Genomic DNA, 24537 nt, shown 5'->3' on the forward strand with positions numbered 1-24537 from the left:
AGCTAAAGGCTAAACCTTTAGCCAGCCTGATCAGAAAAAAACAAAAGAAGAGGAAAGACGTAGATTACCAACATCAAGAATGTGAGTTATGATATCACTACAGACTCTCCAGGTATTAAAAGGATAATTAGAGAATGATATGAGCAGTTATATGCAAATAAGTTCAACATTGGACAAATGGACAAATTTCTTGAAAGATAAATTATGAAATTTCATTCTGAAAGAAGTACATGACCTTAATTGTCTTACATCTATTAAATAAGTGGAAATTGTAGTTTAGAAACTTACCCACAAAGAAAACTCTAGGCCCAGATGGCATCAAAGTAATATTCAGATGAATGAAATGGAGAAAGGATAGCCTTTTCAACAAATGGTGGTGGAACAATTGGATTTCCATATGCAAAAAAATAGAGATGGACGCAGAGGTGTGTGCTTAGGAGGCTGAGGTGAGAGGATTGTTTGAGGCCAGCCTGGGCAACATAGCAAGACCCCATTTCAAAAACAAAAATAAAGAACTTGTAGCCTTACCTTGTGCCATATTGTGAAAATGTATCATAGGCTTAAATGTGAAACGTAAAACAAAACTTCTAGAAAAAAAAGAAAACAGGAGAAAAGTTTTATGAACTTGGATTAGGCAAAATTACTTAGCTCTGATGCCAAAAACAAGATCATTAAAACAAAATTTGATACATTGGACTCATCAAAATTGAAAATCCTTAAAAATCCAAAGACAAGACATGTTCAATGACAAGGGAGGCACTATTCAGGCAGGCCCAGGATTGAAAAGAGGTCATTGGATTTAGCAAATCTGAAATTGCATAACTACCACCTAAAATCAAATGGAAATGCCAGTAATTTATTGGTTTGGAAATACTATTGAACTTTTTTATCTGGTAGAACTATTAAATGTATTAAGTACAAAGATGTTTATGAATTTTATTTTTAGGCCCAGTTGATTGTGATAAATATGGAATTGGGTTAATATATTTGTTAAGTTTATGATTATAAAAGTAATTCCTTACCTATTGTAGAAAATTTAAATATGTACAAAGTTTTGAAGACAGAGGCAAACCATAATTCTTCCATGGAGAGAAGCATTATTAGTAATATCATTTTTGGTATATTGTCTTTTTTAACCTATATGTTTAATTTTTTAATAGCAGAACTTATATCCTCCTATGCCCATGGTTTTGTGTCCTGCTTTCTGTATGTATGAGATGTACTGAGCATTTTTTCATTTTTAATAGTCTTTAAAAATATGATTTAGAAGTATTTTAGGGAAATACTAAAGGATGTATTTGTATAAGATTTTGTGAATAAAATTTTCCCAAGAAGTAATGAGATAGATTCATGTGTGTGTATGAAATAAAAATAATCTTCATTGATATATATATGTATATCTTGAGCATCATATTGTTTCTCTTACAATGTCAATTTAATAAATATAGAATTGTCTTAGCAACTTCGATAGAAGCAGATAGAGGTGTTTGTCACTACCTTTAGTTTCAAGATATGTAAGAGCCCATATTTAAGTAATTCTAGTAAGTGAGTTTTCTAATTATTTCTGATGACTGAGAGATGGGGGAAGCGAAATCAATTAGTGCCAGAATTTTGTTACTATTTTGCCATATAACAAATGTTTTAAATTTAATTTTCTAGAAACTATTTTGAGATTTTGTTTTTTAAACATAATGTGATTCTTTGTATACATATTTTATTTGCCATCCAAGTTGGTTAATTATTTTGCAACAAATAGAATAGAAAAGCAGATATTAAGGAGAGTAACATTTTTAAAATAGAAATTTAAAACTATATTATGTAATTGAAACTCCACAATTCACTGTAGCATGTTTTATTTGTATATAAGAATTCATGTTATGTCCACATGAAACTAGTTTGTTTTCAGTATGATCTAAAACCTTGTTCAAACTCAGTACCAAAAAGACATCTTGGCATACTATGAACTTCATATTTATGTCTTCCCTTCCCTTTTTTCCATTTGGTTAATTTCTTATACTTATGATATACTTACCCATAAGTTTTTCTATCCGTAGAAATCGTGAGATCCTGGAAAATGTGTTAGCTGTCATCCTGGCTATTCTCGTGGCCTTTTTGGGATCTATTCTTCTCATACAAGGATTCTTCAGAGATATCTGGGTCTTCCAGTTCTGCCTCGTCATAGCCAGCTGTCAATACTCACTGCTTAAGGTATCAGCATCTCTTCTTTTTCATGCTACGGAATTATATTTGTGTTAAAAGGCAGAGGATTTTGTAGCAATTACTGAATTATAGTAAGATAATTATTTTTAGGCTTACTTTTCTTGTATGTTTACGTAAGATTGTATAGAGAGCAAAAGGGGGATATAAACCTTAAAAATAATTGTATGTAAATTAGCACTTCCTAAAAACAAGTTTTTTGTATTAAAAGAAAACTGTATTTGTTTTGTTTGTTTTATTTTGTTTTTTGGAGATGGAGTCTTGCTCTGTTGCCCAGGCTGCAGTGCAATGATGCTATCTGGCTCACTGCAACCATCGCCTCCCAGGTTCAAGTGATTCTCCTGCCTCAGCCTCCTGAGTAGCTGGGATTACAGGCTCATGCCACCATGGCTGGCTAATTTTCGTATTTTTAGTAGAGACGGGGTTTCACCATGTTGGTCAGGCTGGTCTCAAACTCCTGACCTCGTGATCTGCCTGCCTTGGCTTCCCAAAGTACTGGGATTACAGGCATGAGCCACCACGCCTGGCCTAAAAGAAAACTGTATTTGTTAAAATAAGAACTTGCATTCTTTTTTTTTTTTAATAGTAGTAGTTTTTTTTATTATTATACTTTAAGTTCTGGGATACATGTGCAGAATGTGCAGATTTATTACATAGGTATACACATGCCATGGTGGTTAGCTGCACCCATCAACCCATCATCTACATTAGGTATTTCTCCTAATGCTATCCCTCCCCTACCCTCCGCCCCCTGACAGGCCCCCTCCTTGTGTTCCCCTCCTTGTGTCCATGTGTTCTCGTTGTTCAACTCCCACTTATGAGTCAGAACATGCGGTGTTTGGTTTTCTGTTCTTGTGTTAGTGTTCTGAGAATGATGGTTTCCAGCTTCATCCATGTCCCCACAAAGGACATGAACTCATCCTTTTTTATGGCCGCATAGTATTCCATGTTGTATATGTGCCACATTTTCTTTATCCAGTCTATCATTGATGGGCATTTGGGTTGGTTCCAAGTCTTTGCTATTGTGAACAGTGCTGCAGTAAACATACGTGTGCATGTGTCTTTATAGTAGAATGATTTATAATCCTTTGGGTATATACCCAGTAATGGGATTGCTAGGTCAAATGGTATTTCTGGTTCTAGATCCTTGAGGAATCACCACACTGTCTTTCACAATGGTTGAACTAGTTTACAGTCCCACCAACAGTGTAAAAGCGTTCCTATTTCTCCACATCCTCTCCAGCATCTGTTGTTTCCTGACTTTAATGATTGCTGTTCTAACTGGCTTGAGATGGTATCTCATTGTGGTTTTGATTTGCATTTCTCTAATGACCATTGATGATGAGCTTTTTTTCATGTTTGTCGGCCACATAAATGTCTTTTGAGAAGTGTCTGTTCATATCCTTCACCCACTTTTGGATGGGGTTGTTTGTTTTTTTCTTGTAAATTTAAGTTATTTGTAGATTCTGGATATTAGCTGTATGTCAGATGGATAGATTGCAAAAATTTTCTCCCATTCTGTAGGTTGCCTCTTCACTCTGAAAATAGTTTCTTTCGCTGTACAGAAGCTCTTTAGTTTAATTAGATCCCATTTGTCTATTTTGGCTTTTGTTGCCATTGCTTTTGGTGTTTTAGTCATGAAGTCTTTGGCCATGCCTATGTCCTGAATGGTATTGCCTAGGTTTTCTTCTAGGGTTTTTATGGTTTTAGGTCTTACATTTAAGTCTTTAATCCATCTTGAGTTAATTTTTGTATAAGGTGTAAGGAAGGGGTCCAGTTTCAGTTTCCTGCATATGGCTAGCCAGTTTTCCCAACACCATTTATTAAATAGGGAATCCTTTCCCCATTGCTTGTTTTTGTCAGGTTTGTCAAAGATCAGGTGGTTGTAGATGTGTGGTGTTATTTCTGAGGCCTCTGTTCTGTTCCATTGGTCTTTATATCTGTTTTGGTACCAGTACCATGCTGTTTTGGTTACTGTAGCCTTGTAGTAGAGTTTGAAGTCAGGTAGTGTGATGCCTCTAGCTTTATTTTTTTTGCTTAGGATTGTCTTGGCTATATGGGCTCTTTTTTGGTTCCATATGAAATTTAAAGTAGTTTTTTCTAATTCTGTAAGAAAGTCAGTGGTAGCTTGCTAGGGATTGCATTGAATCTGTGAATTACTTTGGGCAGTATGGCCATTTTCACAATATTGATTCTTCCTATCCATGAGCATGGAATGTTTTTCCATTTGTTTGTGTCCTCTCTTATTTCCTTAGCAGTGGTTTGTAGTTCTCCTTGAAGAGAAGCCCTCCCACAGCTGGAAAACCATTGACATAGTTCTGTTTTTTACTAACAGCTGTCCATCCTTTCTTTCTCTCTCCATTCATAGCTAGACATGTGGAGTAAGCCACCTAGGTCATCTGCTTTATTTCTTTAAGACCCATCCGTACTTTCCTCATTGCAGTACTGAAATTATAGTCTTTGTGGTTGCTAATGATCATTCTAATTGCTAAATTGCTTTTCTTAAGTCTCCATGCTTTATGAATGCTACATCATTTAATACCTATGTATACTCTTCCATTTTGATATTCTCCTCATTTTTGATCATGACTTTATACCACCCTCATGTTTCTTTCACTTTTCAGATGACTCTCTTTTCCTTTGTTGATCCCTCTTTGTTCTTTCAACTGCTTAATTTATGAGAATTCTCTAGGACTTATGTGGTTATCTTCTCGGTTTACAGTTCCTTTCCAGTGAAGTCACCCTTTTTTATTACTTTATTTGTTGCCTTTGTATATGAGTTATTTCCAGATTTATATCTCAAAGTCTTCACCTCTTTTGCAAGCTTTAGTCCTATGTATCTAACAGACATTTTAAAAATAGCAAATTAATCATCTCCTGGTTAATTTTTCTTTCCCAATATCTTTGCTTTTGGCAGTGATATACCTGCTAAAAATCTTTGAGTCACTGCTCCTTCCTCCTTGATCCCTAATAACAAGTAACCCAGTCCCTTTGATGACATTTAATGATTGTATATTAAAATTACTGGTTGTCAGTCTTGCACTATACCTTTAGTGCCTTAAATCATTTAAATTCATTTTGTGGCTCTAGTGTCTCCATGGTCCAATTATTTTGTCCACTGCTTTCAGGTTAATGTGGTTAAATATGTAAAAGGTGACAGATTTTTGCAACTAGTTGACTAGAAGGATAATAATGCCATAAACAGGGATAAGAAAGACAAGAACAGAAGCATTTAGAAGATAGGCGTTGTGGTTAAAAGAGTTTAAAGATTATCTGGAGTCAAATCTAGCCAAGGGCCAAATGCCAAACTCAGTGAGCTTGGCCCATTATCGAATGGTAGGGTGGTGATAGACAATCCTAGTGAAATTGTACGGTATGCCATTGGAAATGAACTGAAACTTGGGAGAAAAGTCATGAGTAGGGAAGTAGCTGCATAATACCTTCTGAACATTTTTATGGGAAGTTAACAAAATCTCTTAAAAGGATACAGCTTAACTTATTTGATTATTTTGATATGAAAATGCAGATAATATCTTTATTACAAATACCATTGAATTATTTAGTAAGCTTGGAATTTATGGGCAGAACTAGAATTGTTGTTATAAGTGAACCCCTATTATTGTATATTTCCTGAATGAATGATGTCCTGTGAGAAATACTATACTTGTATTTAGTATACCTTAACTGCACTTGTATATAGCAATAAGCCAAACAGTAAGATGGCTCTGTCTATCATATGCTATTGCAGAAACTTTAAGATAGATACAAATAAATACATAATAATCTTATTTCCTGACTCTTATCAGGAAAGATTTGATATGTTTTTAATATCACAGTGACACTGGTATCTGGAGCTGATGTTTCATCTCTGGAACAGAATTATTAATATAGGTCATTTTGTGGTTGTGGAATATTTACTTAAAATCATTCATTTCAGGCATTTTGAAAGTTGGTTGTAAAATTAACAAGACTTCAGGAGTGTAATTTGTCTTTCTGTTTCATTTTTAGAGTGTTCAACCAGATTCTTCTTCTCCCAGACATGTAAGTCACTCTTAATATGGCTGTACATTATAGGTCCTTAACATTTATCATAATATTTGTGGTTTGTTTTTTGTTTTTTTGTTTTGTTTGGAATGCATCAGACTGAACTAAAATTTATGTTATTATTTTCCTCATCTATGTTTTGACACACTACTAGAAATATAGGTGTTTTGTTAGCTTGAAATAAAATGACATTGTACTTGTGGACTCTAAATCTTGGTTGAAAATGAGCATAATAATTCACTTTTTGATAGTCTGTTTCAGGGAGTAGACATGGTTCTTATAAACTCATGATTATTTGTGTTTAATACATTTTGAATAATAGCTTATGAATAGGTATTGAAAATAGAATTTTGAAGTAGGAAAAACTTTATATTATTTCACTTGAGTAACCATTAGGAGCAAGAATAAAGAAGTAATACATGAGTCTGGTGTTAAGACCATTGAATAAAAACTTTGTTATTCACTTCGTGACTTTAGACAAAAATATTATCTGCCTAGCACTATTTATTGTGAAATGGGATCCAATTTTAGATGTAAATTGAGGTTTTAATAGAACAGAGGATATTCTATTTAAAGTAGTTCAAAAATAGACTTCAAGAATAGTTTATGATTTTTTTCCTTGAATATAATTTTTTTAATCCTTTCACTGGAATAATGAATAATGGGAATGGATGAGCAAAATAAAACAAAGAGGCAAGTGTGGTTTTTTTTTTGACTGATTATGTTTACTGTTTTGTAAGAATATTTTTGAAGTGTAATGATATATGGAAACATTGCTTTTTAACTTTTTATTTTAACGTAATTTCAAACTTAAAGTTGCAAGGGCAGTACAAAGAATTTCAGATACTATTCATCCAGATCCCCATGTTAACATTTATGATATTTGCTTAATCCCTTTCTAGCACATGATCTTTTTCCTTCTTTCTCTCTGCTAGCTGACATGATGCCCCTTTATCTCTAAATATCTCAGTGTGTTTCTTAGAAACAAAGATATTCCTTTATGTTAGTTAATTCAAGATAATTATCAAAATTAGAACATTAACATTGGTACAATGCTGTCTTCTAATATATAGATCTTATTCAAATAGGTTTTGCCCATTGTCTTCATTGGCAATAGAAAGTCCCTGATTATGTTTAGTCTCTTAAATCTCCTTTAATCTGGAGCAATTCTTCGGAAGCTATCTTTCATGATATTGAAATTTTTGATAGCTATAGGCCAGTTATTTTATAGACCATCCCTCAATTTGAGTTTGTCTGATGTTTTTTCTTTAAAAAAATTTTTTTTTAATTTTTCACCCTGTCTTATGGTGCTGATGATGTTTCTGATTTGATAAGGCCGTGCTTTTTAAAGTAGGAATACTGCAAAAGTGCATCATATTAGAAAGCACATACTAATTTATCCTGTTACTAATGATGTTAATTTTGATCTTCTGGTTAAGGGTATTGTCGGCAAGGTGTCTGAAATTTCTGCAGTATTAACATTTTGGCCAGCTAATTCTTTGCTTGAGGGTGCGGAATGCTGTCCAATGCATTGTAGGATGTTTGGCATCCTCTACCTACAAGATGCTGGTAGCACCACTTCCCCAATTATGACAACAGAAATGTGTCCAGATATTCACATATGTGCACTGGGGAGCAAAACCCCCTCCCACTTTCTTAAAAACCATTACTCTACTGTAATGTTACTGTTTTTCTCTTACAGATAATAAATACTTAAAATAAATAAATAAATACCTCATAGAGAGATACCTTGAGACTGTATATGTGTCCTTCTCCATAAATTTCTATCCGATTGTTTTAGTATCTACTGATGTTTCTTGCCTGATTCAGTTATCATTTATTGGTTGCCAAATGGTGATTTTTCTCATCCCGTCATTCCTTCTACATTTATTAGTTGACTATTTATTAATACTATAAGGAAGAGCTTTCCCTTCTTATATATGTAGGTATGTATTGGTGTGGATAAATGGATGATTTTATTCAATGGACTATAATGTTACTAGTAGTATTTATTTTGATGCTTAAATTGTCCCTGATTTAGCCATTGGGAGTCCATCACGCAGCTTTCTGTGTCCTTTTGACATACCTCTGTCATTCTTTAAGTACTTTCTACCTTTTTGTCACAACAATATGTTCCAGGGTCATCTTACACTTTCCCTGTTGTAGCCAGAAACCAGTCTTTTCTCTATGGAGCCCCCCCCCACCTTTTTTGGTAGGTAATGGTATTTATAAAGTAAGATCTAGTTGCTAGTAATCATTATTGCTAGAATCTCATTGCATCTAGGTCCTCTTAGCAGATAAAGCTAGGAAGTGTATGTATGTATGTACATATATACACACATGTATATACATATATATTGCCCATTCCTATATCTATTTATATGCATATTAAAAATAATGAGACTGTGGGAGCCCAATGTGGGCAGATCACTTGAGACCGGGAGTTTGAGACCAGCCTGGGCAACATGGTGAAACTCCATCTCTAAAAAAATTAAACAGGCGCAGCGATGTGCGCCTGTAGTCCCAGCTACTTGGAAGGCTGAGGCAGGAGGATCACTTGAGCTCAGGAGGCTGAGGCTGCAGTGAGCTGTGAGCACTCTACTGCATTCCAGTCTGGGCGACAGAGTGAGACCCTGTCTCAAAAAAACAAACAAACAATAAAAAACACAAAATTTCACACTGATATTTCTGTTTCAGTCCAGTATCTCAGAGTTCATTCTGTTATTCTTCCTCCTTTCTATATTTGTTAATCCTTTCTGTGATTGTCAGAAATCTGGCTTCCATATGGAAAAAGTTTGAATCCTTAGAATAAAGCCATCAGTGATATCAGTAGTTGTTTGTGACTCTTAAAATTAACCAAACTGACTTTTAAAAAATATCATTTTCAGGGTCATAATCGTATCATTGCCTACAGTAGACCAGTTTATTTCTGCATATGTTGCGGTCTTATTTGGCTCTTGGATTATGGTAGCAGAAACCTGACTGCAACCAAGTTCAAATTATATGGAATAACTTTCACCAATCCACTGGTGTTTATATCAGCCAGGGATTTAGTTATAGGTGAGTCATCTTAAAGTACCTCTAATCTTAAAATTAATTTATTTGTATATCAACATTTTACTGATAAATATATCAATTATACAGCTTTAGTTTTTAATAAGCTTATTTTACTGTTATTTTCTGCTCTGAGGAACAAAGTGATAGGACTATTATGAGTGAATAAAGCTAATGATGAACAAATATTATAGTAATTCTTTTGTTCTTGGAGTAGATATAATGCAGAAGATTTTTTTGGTTTTGTTATCTTAGGTTTCTATTATGTGAAAATGGTTGAAATAACTTTAAAAAGTATTGTTTATGATTGAAAAGATGTTATTTACTACCCAAGCAATTATGTTAAGAGGTGTCATTTAAAATACTGTCTTTTAAAAATTGCTTAGTAGTTTATGTTAATTTGGGATTTTTAAAAATTATGACCTCTCAGTGGACACAAGAATGGATACAGTATAATATTTTAAAATATACTTTTCTTTCTTTTTATAGTGTTTACACTCTGTTTCCCAATAGTGTTTTTCATTGGTCTCCTGCCTCAGGTGAATACATTTGTAATGTACCTTTGTGAACAATTGGATATTCATATTTTTGGTGGTAATGGTGAGTACTTCTTTATAAAAATTATAGTTTACAGTATTACCTTTATAGATCATGAAGTAATAAACTGACCATTAAAATGCTTTTCCAGTTTTCACTTCAGGCTTGAAATTAGAAAAAAAAAAAGACATTAAGTAATTGAAGACTGAGAAGCAATTAATTTGTGGATAGGAAAAAATAGTCAAGTCTGCTACTTTAGAGAAAGAGCCAGGTATAATGAAACAGATGTGTAAGAAGTTATAAAATAATGTCTGCAACTAAAAGTTATAGTGAATTTACATGGAACCTACATATACTTAAGAGGTATTCATAAAAGATCATCTATCCTGAGTAGATTGAGGTTTGATACATAGCATTATATTTGGATTTTAAACCAGTATGTGCATTTAGTAGGTCTTCATATTTGGTTTCAGAGCCTTGTTTTATCCTTAGAATGGTAACACCAAAACCAGAATCTAAAAGTATTTTAGTAATAAATAAGTTTTTAAGAACTATCTCTGTTCATTGAGTAGAATATGTGGCTATGAATTGATACACTTAGAAAATCTATTTCCATATTACCCTGGAATAGATAATGGTTTGTAGAACTTGAAAATAATCATATCAGCATACACCATGGTTAAAATATACCATTATTTAGTTTAACCATTTAAAATTTTACTGAAAGATGAGTTTGCAACTAGAGAAAATGAAAGGGAAAGAAATTACTGTAACTTTATAGTTCATTTCTCTACACGTTTCACATTTTCAGGCCTCATTTATTTTCCAAGCATATGCATTGAAATCCTTCTGCTGATAAAATGTCAATATTATGGCTTTCATTTTAAATAGAAACTGAGTTTTTGCTATGTTGCTGTATATCATACTAGAGAATTTTTAATGTTTTGAAAATTTTTTGAAGGGGTATGAATTAAGACAGAACTGGTTTCATCAATCAGCATGGCTTAATGGGTAGAAGACAGTTTGAATATTTAGGGACTATTACTGGTGTTACATTACTGTAAATACTATGGGGAGGGCTTAGTGTAGGTAATTTATGATAATGGGCTTTTGTCATACTATAATTTACAAACTTATGCAAGGTATTAGGTTTCTGATATCTCATAAGGAATTATTTCTGTAGATTTCTTTTATTATTATTAAATTACTATTAAAGAAAATCTGTTACCCATGTTTTAAAAATAAAGTCTAGATATCTTAGCCATCCCCTATTCCTTATTACTAATAACTCCCATTGAAGTATTAGTAATTATCTATTTCATTGTTGTTGCTATTGTTAGCAATTAGAGCTACAGTGTCTAAAGTATCTGTTATTAGATCTAAAGTATCTATTTTGTTGTTGTTATTGTTAGCAATTAGATCTACACTTTTTTTCTGAAAACACATGGGCATACAGATTTACTTCTGGGGGTAACACAGGTTCTGTTTACATAGATAAATGTTTTTCAGTGAACACTTAATACATCTCCAGTTCCTGTTCAGGCCTCTGAAAACTTCATTTTTCCACATTTTTTGTTAATATAAGATATATTCTTGAAGCATAATATAGATAAAATTTTTTCTTGCTACATATAAATGTTTATTACTTCCAAGATGAACATATTTTATCTCGTAACAAAGACTCAGGATAGCAAATCTCTGTCATGTCAAAATCTTTTTGAAAGAAATAATGAAGTAACTGAATTTTTGAAATTCAGATTAGTAGATATTTAATGATAGTTGACATTATAATATTTTAAATGCTTTTCAGTGACCTTTTAATTATTTTCATATATTTTTATAAAATGTTTCTTACCTTTTCCTTTTCCTGTCTAGCCACTACAAGCCTGCTTGCAGCACTTTACAGTTTTATCTGTAGCATTGTTGCAGTAGCCTTATTGTATGGATTATGTTATGGGGCTTTAAAGGTGAGCAATAAATTATAGTATGTTTTGTCTTTAAGGCTATATTTCTATATGAAGGTTGTTTTAAAATCAACTAATAATGATTTCTTCCCCTGGTATCGCTTAGCATTAATTTTCATGGTCTTCATATGTTAAACATTATTCTCATTCTCAACTACTTTGAATTTGAAAGTAGTTTAATAGTTAACCATTACTAAAAGAAAATTATTTTTCCTGCAGTAGTCGTAGGTTAATATTAGAAACAGATTATTGAAAACTAGGCTCATCTGGTATAAGGGTAGGCATAGTACTTACAGAATATGAAATCAATTTTAAAATTCTAGTTAAGAATTTAACTACTTTTCATATTAGTTTTTTTAAACTTATAAAAACAAGTTCAAGGACTGCAATTTAAGATACATGCTAATAAAAAGTAATATACTGAAATTTAACGTCATTATTGGGTTAGAAGATCTGGATGAGCCTTATGAACTTTCCTTTAAAAGATTGTCAACAAGTTGTAAACATAAAAATTTAAAAATTTTTGTAGACAGCTTTCAGCTCCTCATGCATACTTGTGGTTTATTTTTGTTTTTTGTTTGGCGACTAGTGCAAGACAATCAGAGAATGGTAGGGTTGAAAGGACTATGACAAGTGACTCACAGATCCTTCCTTGCCTCATTTAAGTAGCATTTATAGAGCATTTATGTGTACCAGGTACTATGCTAAACCATTTTCTGCTTTGAAGGAGCTTGTAGGTTAGCTATGATTAACAAGTCAGCCAACATGTTCAAGACAGTGTAACGAAGGTTATGAAAACAGTTCTGTGGGTGTACAAATTAAGACTACTTTATTCTGCCAAAAGGGATTAAAGACAATTTTCCAGGAAGGTGATATAACCAGATTTTGAAGATCAAATAGGCATTAGCTAATTGAAACAAGAAATGAAGACCCATGGACTTGTAAAGAAAATGTGTTGTGTAGAGGAAATGGCAAATGATAAGGAATTTCTGGAGGTTTGGGTACATGAGGAAAGATGACATCTAAGGTCATTCCTCTAAGGCTAGAAAGGTAAGCAAAGGCTGGATCATTTAGTTTTAATTTCTTCTTACCCACATTGTATGACTATATCACAGTTTACCTGCTGTGTTAGAGATGCTCATTTGAGTTGTTTCTAGTTGAGGAATATTATGAATAAGCCTGCTGTGAACATCATCTTGCAAGTCTTTTTGTGGACATGTGTATTCATTTCTCTTGGGTAAATACCTAGAAATGGAATTAACAGTTTTCCAAAGTCGTTGTGCTGGACATCTTTTGGTTTTTTTAGTTTTAATTTTTATCAGAGTTGTACATTCATATATCACAGTGTCAAATAGTTTTACAAGACTTATAGCAAGAACAGCAATCTCCTAACCTGTTTTACCTTCCTCAGACTTATTATTTTTAACTGATTCTTTTTGGCATTTACCTGTATAGATCTACCTTTCATTTCTGCTTCTTACATTTTCTGACAGCTTCAGCAGAACCTGTGGACTGCCCTTTATGAAAGTTGGAGGCTTGACTTTCTTTCTTTCTTTCTTTCTTTTTTAGAAGCTGGTTTAGAATGCATGTGGTCCATTTATTCCTCAGAGTATTCTAGTTTACGTCCCTAGATTAGGTTAAACCATCCGAGAGCTGCATGTTTGGACCAGGCTGTCTGGCCACCTCTAGGGTTTCCTTGCCCACGTTTCCCTTCAGCATTATGCCTGCCATTTGCACGGAGGCACCTTCCAAGGGTGTGTGTAAGAAAATGGCGGTCCCTTTATCATGGGGCTGTAATGTTGATGTCCTTCAATGCTTTGTTTAGTGTCCCTTCTGTAAAGACTCAATCAAGATGTTTCTTTTAAATCTTGATGACAGCCAGTTCTTGTTTGTTTTCCTAAGAAATCTAGAATGCATTTTGGTTTTGGCTTTTTGTTTTTTCCCCATATAACCAGTGTTATTTTTTAAATTTCCCTTGGCCATTAAGCAGCTCAAAGCCAAATTCCCTGCTTACGTCCAGGAATTTATGGCTTTTGTCTCCCATATCCCTTCCCTCATCATCATAAATGAGGTCCTGAGCAGGATGATGGTTATAAGGTTATTTTGCCTTATACTAATTCAAATTCATTAAGTTATCCATTTGTTTTCTGAGATTTCTTTTTTTTACATTTGTGTTATGTTTAACAACATTATTAAAGAATAGTAACAGTTCAGAAAAAGGTTGTTAATTTAAACTTTCTGCAAACATCACTGAAAACTTCACCAAGTATACAAGACTTTTTTCTTAGCCAGAAGCCCTTCCACCAAAACTCTAAGCACACCCAAAATCACTGTGCCCAAGAGCCCTGGGTGTCTGGTGAGCTGCTATACTGCACATGTACATATCTGCGAATTAAAATGTGCAAATGTGCAAATATGCAAATGGAGAAGGGGCATTTCCTGACCAGTCAAGGGAAGCTCCCTGGAAGTGTCTGTCCCTGACTCATCTACATTCTTATACCTCAAATCCAACATCCCTTCCTAGCACTTGGCATGGGGGACCCCAGGCCAAGTGCTGGGACAGGTGTGCAGGTACAAGGCTGAGTGGGCGAATCATCCCTCAAAGCCCAGCAAGGTGCCCAGTGCACCAACAGCATAATGCACCTGAAAACAAGGTCCAGAAGCCCTGGCACAGGACCTTCCTTCCTGCCCTCCCATTCTCCCGTCAGACCAAACAAAGAGGACAGCAGCACCTAGGGCCCCACAGGACAGCACACAAGAATGCCCCAACTTCAACAACCTCCTGAGACAGAAGGAGACTCAGTCTAATCCTGCACAATAGACTTAGGCAGCCCAGCTCTGCAGCTCAACAGCTCTGTGGGTGGGACGTCTCTCACCGTCAGTAGGTCCTGCTCACGTCTGTACATGAGCCCCAGAGCTAAGTGGCCTTTGGCCTTGAACTCTGATGTTTTCTCTCTCACATCAACGACATTTTTGGGAAACTTCTCAGCCTCTTCCTACCAGTGCAGGGAGCCCATGCATAGCTTGGCAGCGAGGAGAGGGATGGTGGCATCGTCTGGCTTCAGGTAGACACACAGTTTCAGCACTTTCACAGCACAAGCAGATTTTCCAGCAGCCATCAGGGACAGAGCAAACTGGTACCACAGGCGGAACTCCTCAAAGGCAAACTTCATGGCTCTTTCTAGGCACTGTGGTTCATTGTCTCATGCCAAGAAAGAATTCAAGACACGGACACACACAAGGAGTGGGTTTAAGAGTGGAAAGATTAATAGACAAAGAAGAAGAGAGAGAGAGAGAGAGAAAGTTTCCTCATGCTGAGAAAGCAGGTCGCTCAAGAGAGGGTCTCCCAGAGGCTTGACTTACTTTCTCTCACCCCAGCCTGCACTACACATGTAGCCTCTCTTGTCTCCCTCATATACCTGATGTGTTTGCTTTATTATCACTGTGTAAATGCTCTTCCTTCATATCTTTTGTTTTCTCCTATACTTTGCTTTTGTATGTATTTATCTCCCCTTCATTCTCAAGCTCTTAAGATATTAACTTTCTTTTCAGTACATTCAAACATGTCAAGAGTTCACTTTCTGGCTCTGCCACTTAACTGGACAAATTACTTAAACCCTCTTCTGTGCCTTAGTTTTCTCATCTATAAATTGGGGGGTAATAGTACATATTTTCAAGGTTATTATAAAAATTATTTGGGAAATACAAAGATCTAAGGATGCAGCTCTACACAGTGTTCAATATGATGATAAGGTTTTGATGTAGCTATTAAAAAAATAAAATGTCTGTGTTACGATGTGAAACAATTCCCAAGTCTACTTTTAAGTGGAAAAAAGGCAAGTTGTATTAAAAACTGCCGTTTGGGTCCCCACTCCTACCATGTTTCCTTTCCGAATCTCCAGAGAACAATGAAGGATTAGAGTATTGTCTGCCTCACAGGACATACTTAAGAACTGTTACCTGTTCCAGTTAGTGTATTGCGCATTCTCTGCCAGGTATCATGCTGATAGACTCCAGAGATGCTACAATGAGCAGAGCTCATATGGAGTGACCACGTGTGGTTGGCTTTGGAAGATAGCCTTTGTAGTATTTCCTTCTGGGTATATGCAGTCATTCATTCAAAAAACAGTTACTGAATGCCTGCTCAGTGCTGTGGAGGACATAGTAGTTTATTACATGGGCAAAGGCATCAAGAAAGTAACACACCAAATGTCAGACTTTTCTTTTGCCTAATGTATCATGTGTTGTCTTTTCCTACTCTTATTATTGTATCTAAAATTTACTATGCCAAGATATCTTATTCTTCCAAAAGGAACACAGTTTACCACAAACTATAGCACTTAAAATGTGAAAGAATTGATAGCCTCATGCATCAAAAGCAAATTATTCCTCATGTATGAGTAGAGCTTTAGTGCCCTCCCCCCAAAAACATCTGTAGCTTTAGTACCAAAGACATCTAGTGGCCAGATTCTAACTCATCAGAAAGTAATAAATCTAAATTTTTCTGGAATAAAATGCAATTAATAACGTGGCTAAAAACTTTTGTTGAATTTAAGTTCGTTGTCTTTTTCCAAAATACGGACATAAAAGGATTATGTGATATATTACAAATTAGAAGCATATTATTCTGTTAAATTCATTTTTCCACAGGATTCTTGGGATGGCCAGCATATTCCAGTACTTTTCTCCATTTTTTGTGGTTTATTAGTGGCAGTGTCTTACCATCTCAGCCGACAAAGCAGTGATCCATCTGTACTTTTGTAAGTGAACTCAATTGTTATTGAATTAAAAGAAATTTAAGTAAGTTGGTGTTTTTTTCAAATACCTTTCAAGATCTCTTTTTCCCAATGCCTTTCCAAAGTGCTTTGGCCTAATCTATATTAAGTTTCAAAATATATTAATTTTGGGTTATTCTAATCAGGTTGGCTGAGAATATTAGTGTTTTCCTTCCCAATTATTGAAACTATGTTTTAATAAAAATATTTTCACTGTATGCTTATTTATGGTATCCTAAACATTTTAGAATTTCTCATTTGGTAATGATTAAATATACTCAAATCATTTGGTTTTCTATCATAAACTTCATTGCCCGTTTGAATTACTGGTTTTCAGATTATCTATGTATTTTCTGTTTTTTTTTTCTTCACATAAAGCTCTTTAGTGCAATCCAAGATTTTTCCAAAAACGGAAGAGAAAAATCCAGAAGACCCTCTATCTGAAGTAAAAGATCCACTGCCTGAAAAACTTAGAAATTCTGTTGTAAGTTTTAACATTTAGAATCACCTAAAAGACTTAAATCTTAGACAGTTGATCATGTTATATGAGGAACACTTTTTGAAAGTCATTAGTAATTGGAGAAAAATGTATAATTATAATTTATAGGATTAGTTGTACATTGTTGATTGTCTTTATTCCAAATATTAACATATAAGAAATGCTCATTCCTCAGACTTGGTTTGTGTGTAGAACAGAATACTAAACATTTATTTTTAGGTCAGGTGAAATTAAGTCATTTCATTGGCCATAGAATTTTTACTCCTATTTGATTTAGACTAGGATCTGAAAGATTAGCATTAACACAAATTAGATTCATTTCGTTGTTGTTGTTCATCTTGTTGTTGAAAAAAACTATGTCTCTGTAAGTCATTTATTAGTCTTTTAGGTTGTTTTAATTCTCAAGGCCCATCTGAAAACTGTGTGTGTATTCTAGGCTGAAGGAGAGAACAATAAACCTGTATTAATGTAATTAAGTAAATGCAGTAATTTTTTAAATTTTCTAATTTGGTGAATTGTAATGTTGCTTGTATTCTTTTAGTAATTATTTGCAAAATGAATTCTGTAAAATTGTGTCTATTTATGGAATAAAACAAAATCTTTTTTCTCAGTTTTAGGTCATTTTCCTTTGCAAAAGACTGAATTTATGTAGATGTTGAATTAGACACATTTACTTTCAGTGCACTTGACCTGTTCACATATTTTTTCAGAAACTTTAGAAATACAAAACTATATCAAGATATTAGAATGACTTTTTTCTAACTTTAGTTTCCATGTTGGCAGAGGATGTTTCATGTTACGTATAGTAGGATATTCTGAATCTGGCTTATAAGCATAAATCTAAGAGGTCAATTGATGACCAAAGAGATCAAGAGGTTTCTGGTTTTTCTATAACCACTGATAGAGCCAAAGTCTAATAAGTAAAATAGGACTTAAGCACACAGTTTTCACATGTCAAAAGACCAATGAAGACATAAGTTATCCAAAGGGATATACCCCTATAAATGACACCGTGGTCAGGAGTGGTGTTGTGTGCCTGTAGTTCAGCTACTTGGGAGACTAAGGCTGGAGGATCCCCTGAGCTCAGGGGTTCTGAGCTCTAGTGTACAATGACTATACCTGTGAATAGACACTGCACTCCAGTCTGGGCAACATAGTGAGACCCTGTCTCAAAAACAAACAAAAAATTACAGTAACTTAAGGTACCTTATTTCCTTTCCCCATATGTGAAAGTAAAACTTACCAGTGGGGGAATAAAATCTTCATTCTAAAAGACTTTATTGCAATATGTTATACGGCATGCAGAACTAGATACGTTGTTGTTCAATTTATTCTTGGTATTACAGTGTCAAAGCCAAAATATGAGGAAATTGAGGAAGAAAATAAGATTTTTTGTGGTTAATTATTATGTGTAAGAAATCTAGAAGTGTGGCCAGGTGTGGTGGCTCACACCTGTAATCCCAGCACTTTGGGAGGCCAAGATGGGCGTATATCACTTGAGGTCAGGAGTTCAAGATCAGCCTGGCCAACATAGTGAAACCCTGTCTCTACTAAAAATACAAAATATTAGCCGGGTATGGTGGGGTGTGGTGGCATGACCAGCTACCTGGGAGGCTGAGGCAGGAGAATCGCTTGAACCCAGGAGGTGGAGGTTGCAGTGAGCCAAAATTGTCCCACTGCACTCCATCTTAGAGAAAGAGAGACTCTAGAAGTGTTAAAGTATCAATGAAAACTTCTTTTTTTTTTTTTTTTGTTTAACACTGACTGAGCTAGCCAGGCAAAAAATTAATTCTTAAACTTTGCCAACTGGGAATGAAGGAAAAAGATTTTTAAAAATTTTATGTAATTGTTTAATAATTCTTTTTTTTCCCCACAGAGTGAGCGATTACAGTCTGACCTGGTAGTATGCATTGTAATTGGTGTGCTGTATTTTGCTATTCATGTAAGCACAGTCTTCACAGTATTGCAGGTAAGGAATCATTTTCTCCTTTTATTTGTTTGTTTGTTTGAGACAGGGTCTCACTCTGTCACCCAGGCTGGAGTGCAGTGTTGCGATCACAGTTCATTCTAACCTTGAATCCCTGGGCTCAAGTGATCCTCCCACGTAGCTAGGACTACAGATGTGTGCCACCACACCAGGCTAATTTAAAGAATTTTTTCTTCTTTTTTTGTAGAAACTGAGTCTTGTTGTGTTGCCCGAGCTGGTCTCAAACTCCTGGGCTCAAGCATTTCTCCTGCCCCAGTCTCCCAAAGTGCTAGAATTACAGATGTGAGCTACTTCACCCAGCCTGTATATGTTTAGATACACAAGTATTTGCCATTGTGTTACAGTTGCCTACAGTATTCAGTACAGTAACATACTATACATTTTTGTAGCTTAAGAGCAATAGGCTCTACCACGTAGCCTCAGTGATAGTAGGCTATACTATCTTGTCTATCTATGTAAGTACACTGTGATGTTTGCACGATGATGACATTGCCTAACCACACATTTCTCATAACGTATCCTGTTGTTAAGCAGGACTATAACTTTGTTTGGACTTATTTCTGATTCGATTTTAATATTTGTCCGTAGTGCTGAAATACATGACTTTTTATTTGTTTTTTTAATCAACAAATACTTATTTTCTGTGAAGAAAGGCATTGGTAGCTTGATGGGGATGGCATTGAATCTGTAAATTACCTTGGGCAGTATGGCCATTTTCACGATATTGATTCTTCCTACCCATGAGCATGGAATGTTCTTCCATTTGTTTGTATCCTCTTTTATTTCCTTGAGCAGCGGTTTGTAGTTCTCCTTGAAGAGGTCCTTCACATCCCTTGTAAGTTGGATTCCTAGGTATTTTATTCTCTTTGAAGCAATTGTGAATGGGAGTTCACTCATGATTTGGCTCTCTGTTTGTCTGTTGCTGGTGTATAGGAATGCTTGTGATTTTTGCACATTGATTTTGTATCCTGAGACTTTGCTGAGTTGCTTATCAGCTTAAGGAGATTTTGGGCTGAGACAATGGGGTTTTCTAGATATACAATCATGTCACCTGCAAACAGGGACAATTTGACTTCCTCTTTTCCTAATTGAATACCCTTTATTTCCTTCTCCTGCCTAATTGCCCTGGCCAGAACTTCCAACACTATGTTGAATAGGAGTGGTGAGAGAGGGCATCCCTGTCTTGTGCCAGTTTTCAAAGGGAATGCTTCCAGTTTTTGCCCATTCAGTATGATATTGGCTGTGGGTTTGTCATAGATAGCTCTTATTATTTTGAAATATGTCCCATCAATACCTAATTTATTGAGAGTTTTTAGCATGGAGGGTTGTTGAATTTTGTCAAAGGCCTTTTCTGCATCTATTGAGATAATCATGTGGTTTTTGTCTTTGGCTCTGTTTATATGCTGGATTACATTTATTGATTTGCGTATATTGAACCAGCCTTGCATCCCAGGGATGAAGCCCACTTGATCATGGTGGATAAGCTTTTTGATGTGCTGCTGGATTCGGTTTGCCAGTATTTTATTGAGGAATTTTGAAAAAACTACTTTAAAGTTCATATGGAACCAAAAAAGAGCCCGCATTGCCAAGTGAATCCTAAGCCAAAAGAACAAAGCTGGAGGCATCACACTACCTGACTTCAAACTCTACTACAAGGCTACAGTAACCAAAACAGCATGGTACTGGTACCAAAACAGAGATATAGATCAATTAAACAGAACAGAGCCCTCAGAAATAACGCCGCATATCTACAACTATCTGATCTTTGACAAACCTGAGAAAAACAAGCAATGGGGAAAGGATTCCCTATTTAATAAATGGTGCTGGGAAAACTGGCTAGCCATATGTAGAAAGCTGAAACTGGATCCCTTCCTTACACCTTATACAAAAATCAATTCAAGATGGATTAAAGACTTAAACGTTAGACCTAAAACCATAAAAACCCTAGAAGAAAACCTAGGCATTACCATTCAGGACATAGGCATGGGTAAGGACTTGATGTCTAAAACACCAAAAGCAATGGCGACAAAAGCCAAAATTGACAAATGGGATCTAATTAAACTAAAGAGCTTCTGCACAGCAAAAGAAACTACCATCAGAGTGAACAGGCAACCTACAAAATGGGAGAAAATTTTCACAACCTATTCATCTGACAAAGGGCTGATATCCAGAATCTATAATGAACTCAAACAAATTTACAAGAACAAAACAAACAACCCCATCAAAAAGTGGGCGAAGGACATGAACAGACACTTCTCAAAAGAAGACATTTACGCAGCCAAAAAACACATGAAAAAATGCTCACCATCACTGGCCATCAGAGAAATGCAAATCAAAACCACAATGAGATACCATCTCACACCAGTTAGAATGGTGATCATTAAAAAGTCAGGAAACAACAGGTACTGGAGAGGATGTGGAGAAATAGGAACACTTTTACACTGTTGGTGGGACTGTAAACTAGTTCAACCATTGTGGAAGTCAGTGTGGCGATTCCTCAGGGATCTAGAACTAGAAATACCATTTGACCCAGCCATCCCATTACTGGGTATATACCCAAAGGACTATAAATCATGCTGCTATAGAGACACATGCACACGTATGTTTATTGTGGCATTATTCACAATAGCAAAGACTTGGAACCAACCCAAATGTCCAACAATGATAGACTGGATTAAGAAAATGTGGCACATACACACCATGGAATACTATGCAGCCATAAAAAATGATGAGTTCATGTCCTTTGTAGGGACATGGATGAAACTGGAAATCATCATTCTCAGTAAACTATTGCAAGAACAAAAAACCAAACACCGCATATTCTCACTCATAAGTGGGAATTGAACAATGAGATCACATGGACACAGGAAAGGGAACATCACACTCTGGGGACTGTTGTGGGGTGGGGGTAGTGGGGAGGGATAGCATTGGGAGATATACCTAATGCTAGATGACGAGTTAGTGGGTGCAGCACACCAGCATGGCACATGTATACGTATGTAACTAACCTGCACAATGTGCACACGTACCCTAAAACTTAAAGTATAATTTAAAAAAATAAAAAAAAAACAAACAAAAAAAACCAAATACTTGTTTTCTCATGATTTCTCTGGGTTATGAATCTGGGAGTGGCTTTGCTGGATGCTTCTAGCTCAGGATCTTTCATGATGCTAAAATCATCTGAGGTTCACTGTTTACATGCCTCAGTTCCTTCTGACTATTGGCTGGAGACCTCAGTTCCCCTCCATGTGGTCCTCACCATAGGCTGCCTAACTGTACTCACAAAATGGCAGCTGGTTTCCCCCAGAGCAAGTGGTCCTTGAGAGAGAAAGCCCAAGACAGGAGCTGTACTCTTTTATAACCTGGTATTGGAAATGACATGCCACCATTTCTTCCATATTCTGTTGTGCACATAGACTAACCCTGGTACATTGTGAGAAGAGAATATACTCAAGTACAAAAGCAAGAGGCAAGGATCATGGGAAGCATTTCAGAAGCTGACTACCACAGTCCATCAGTAGACCTCCATGATCGACATCCCTTCTATATGCAAAGTGCACATACCCTCTCCTAAAACCCCGAAAAGTCTCATTCCAGTACAGTTGGAAGTCTAGAATGTTATTATCTAAATCAGGTTCAGGTATGGGTAAGGCTTCTTAGGTGTTGTTCCTTAAGTACAGCTCATCAAGGACTATGTCTTTCATCTGTAGGGCATGTAATTACCATGTTTAGTGCCCTGCATTATTTTGTGGGTATCCATGTTTCCATTTGGTGTCATTTTTCCTCCTGCTTGAAAGATTTCCTAGGACATTTCTCTTTTATTTAGGGATGAAGTCTCACTATGTTGCCCAGGCTGGTCTAGAACTCCTGAGCTCAAGTGATCCTCCCGCCTTGGCGTCCCAAAGTGCTAGGATTACAGGTGTGAGCCACTGCACCCTGCCTCCTCTCCAGTTTAAAATCCCCCTTTCTTGCTGTCCTAGGACATTTCTTGTAGTGAAAATCTGCAACTTTCCTTGGCTTTTGTAGCTCTGAATAAGTCCTTATTTCGCTATTGGTATTGAAAGATACTTCATTGGGTATAAAATTCTAGGATGACAGGTTTTTTCTCTTTTAGTACATGAAGATGTTGCTCCACTGTCTTCTCCCTTTTATTGCTTCTGACTGAATTTATTCCTATGTAGATAACTTTTTTTCTGTACGCTTGAAGATTATCTTTTTATCACTAGGTTTTAGAAATTTGATTATGATGTACCTTCACATAGTTTTCTTCATGTCTTTGTGCTTGGGGTTTATTGAATCTGTGGTTTACAGTTTTCATTAAATTTGGAAAATTTTGGCCATTACTCCTCTCGACATTCTTCATTTTTTTCATAATGGGTGTATATTTTTACGGGGTACATGAGATACTTTGATACAGGCATGCAGTGTGTAATAATCACATGGTAAATAGGGTGTAATAATGACATGGTAAATGGGATATTCATCCCCTCAAGCATTTGTTCTTTGTGTTATGATCCAGTTATACTCTTAGTTATTTTTAATGTACAATTAAATGAGCATTGACTATAGTTACCCTCTTTTGCTATCAAATACTAGATCTTATTCATTCTTTCTACACTTTTTGTACCCATTAACCATTGCTACCTCCCCCCACCACCCCTACTACCCTTCCCGGTCTCTGATAACCATCCTTCCTTCCACTTTCTATTTCCATGAGTTCATTTGTTTTAATTTTTAGCTCCCACAAATAAGTGAGAACATCTGTACCAGGCTTATTTCACTTAACATAATGACCTCCAGTTCCATCCATGGTATAGCAAATGACAAAATCTCATTCTTGTTTATGGCTGAATAGTACTCCATTGTGTATATGTACCACATTTTCTTTATCCGTTCATTCATCTGTTGATGGACGCTTAGGTTGCCTCCAAATCTTGGCTAATATGAACAGTGCTGCAACAAACATTGAGTACAGATACCCCTTCAATAAAATTGATTTCCTTTCTTTTGAGTATATATCCAGCATTGGGATTGCTGGATAATATGGTAACTCTATTTTTAGTTTTCTCAGGAACTTCCAAACTGTTCTCCGTAGTGGTTGTACTAATTTATATTCCCAGCAACAGTGGAAGAATTCAGCAGTGAAGCCATCTGGTCCTGGGCTTTTCTTTACTGGGTGACTTTTTATTATGGCTTTGATCTTTTTACTTGTTATTGGTCTGTTCAGCTTTTGGATTTCTTCATTGTTCAGTCTTGTTAGGTTGTATGTGTCTAGGAATTAATCCATTTTCTCTAGATTTTCCAATTTATTCGCATATAGTTGCTCATAGTAGCCACTAATGATACTCTGAATTTTTGCGCTATTAATTGTAATATCTCCTTTTTCATCTCTGATTTTATTTATTTGGGTATTTCTTTCTTTTTCTAGCTAAAGGTATGTCAATTTTATTTATCTTTTCA

General features: G+C 35.5%; 1 protein-coding gene across 10 annotated transcripts in view; it reads left to right on the forward strand.

Moving 5' to 3' along the window:
• PCNX1 (pecanex 1) overlaps positions 1 to 24537 on the forward strand; it is a 202490-nt gene that overhangs the window by 109459 nt on the left and 68494 nt on the right. For all 10 annotated transcript variants that reach the window (XM_016926278.4, XM_016926280.4, XM_016926282.4 and 7 more), the window contains 8 exons: positions 2055 to 2208; positions 6226 to 6258; positions 9150 to 9321; positions 9805 to 9915; positions 11728 to 11819; positions 16467 to 16576; positions 16970 to 17075; positions 18967 to 19059. In XM_016926278.4, the coding sequence (XP_016781767.1) occupies positions 2055 to 2208; positions 6226 to 6258; positions 9150 to 9321; positions 9805 to 9915; positions 11728 to 11819; positions 16467 to 16576; positions 16970 to 17075; positions 18967 to 19059 (871 nt within the window). The remainder of the gene's footprint in view (positions 1 to 2054; positions 2209 to 6225; positions 6259 to 9149; positions 9322 to 9804; positions 9916 to 11727; positions 11820 to 16466; positions 16577 to 16969; positions 17076 to 18966; positions 19060 to 24537) is intronic.

Source organism: Pan troglodytes, chromosome 15, assembly GCF_028858775.2.
Source record: "Pan troglodytes isolate AG18354 chromosome 15, NHGRI_mPanTro3-v2.0_pri, whole genome shotgun sequence".
Taxonomy (NCBI): Eukaryota; Metazoa; Chordata; class Mammalia; order Primates; family Hominidae; genus Pan; species Pan troglodytes.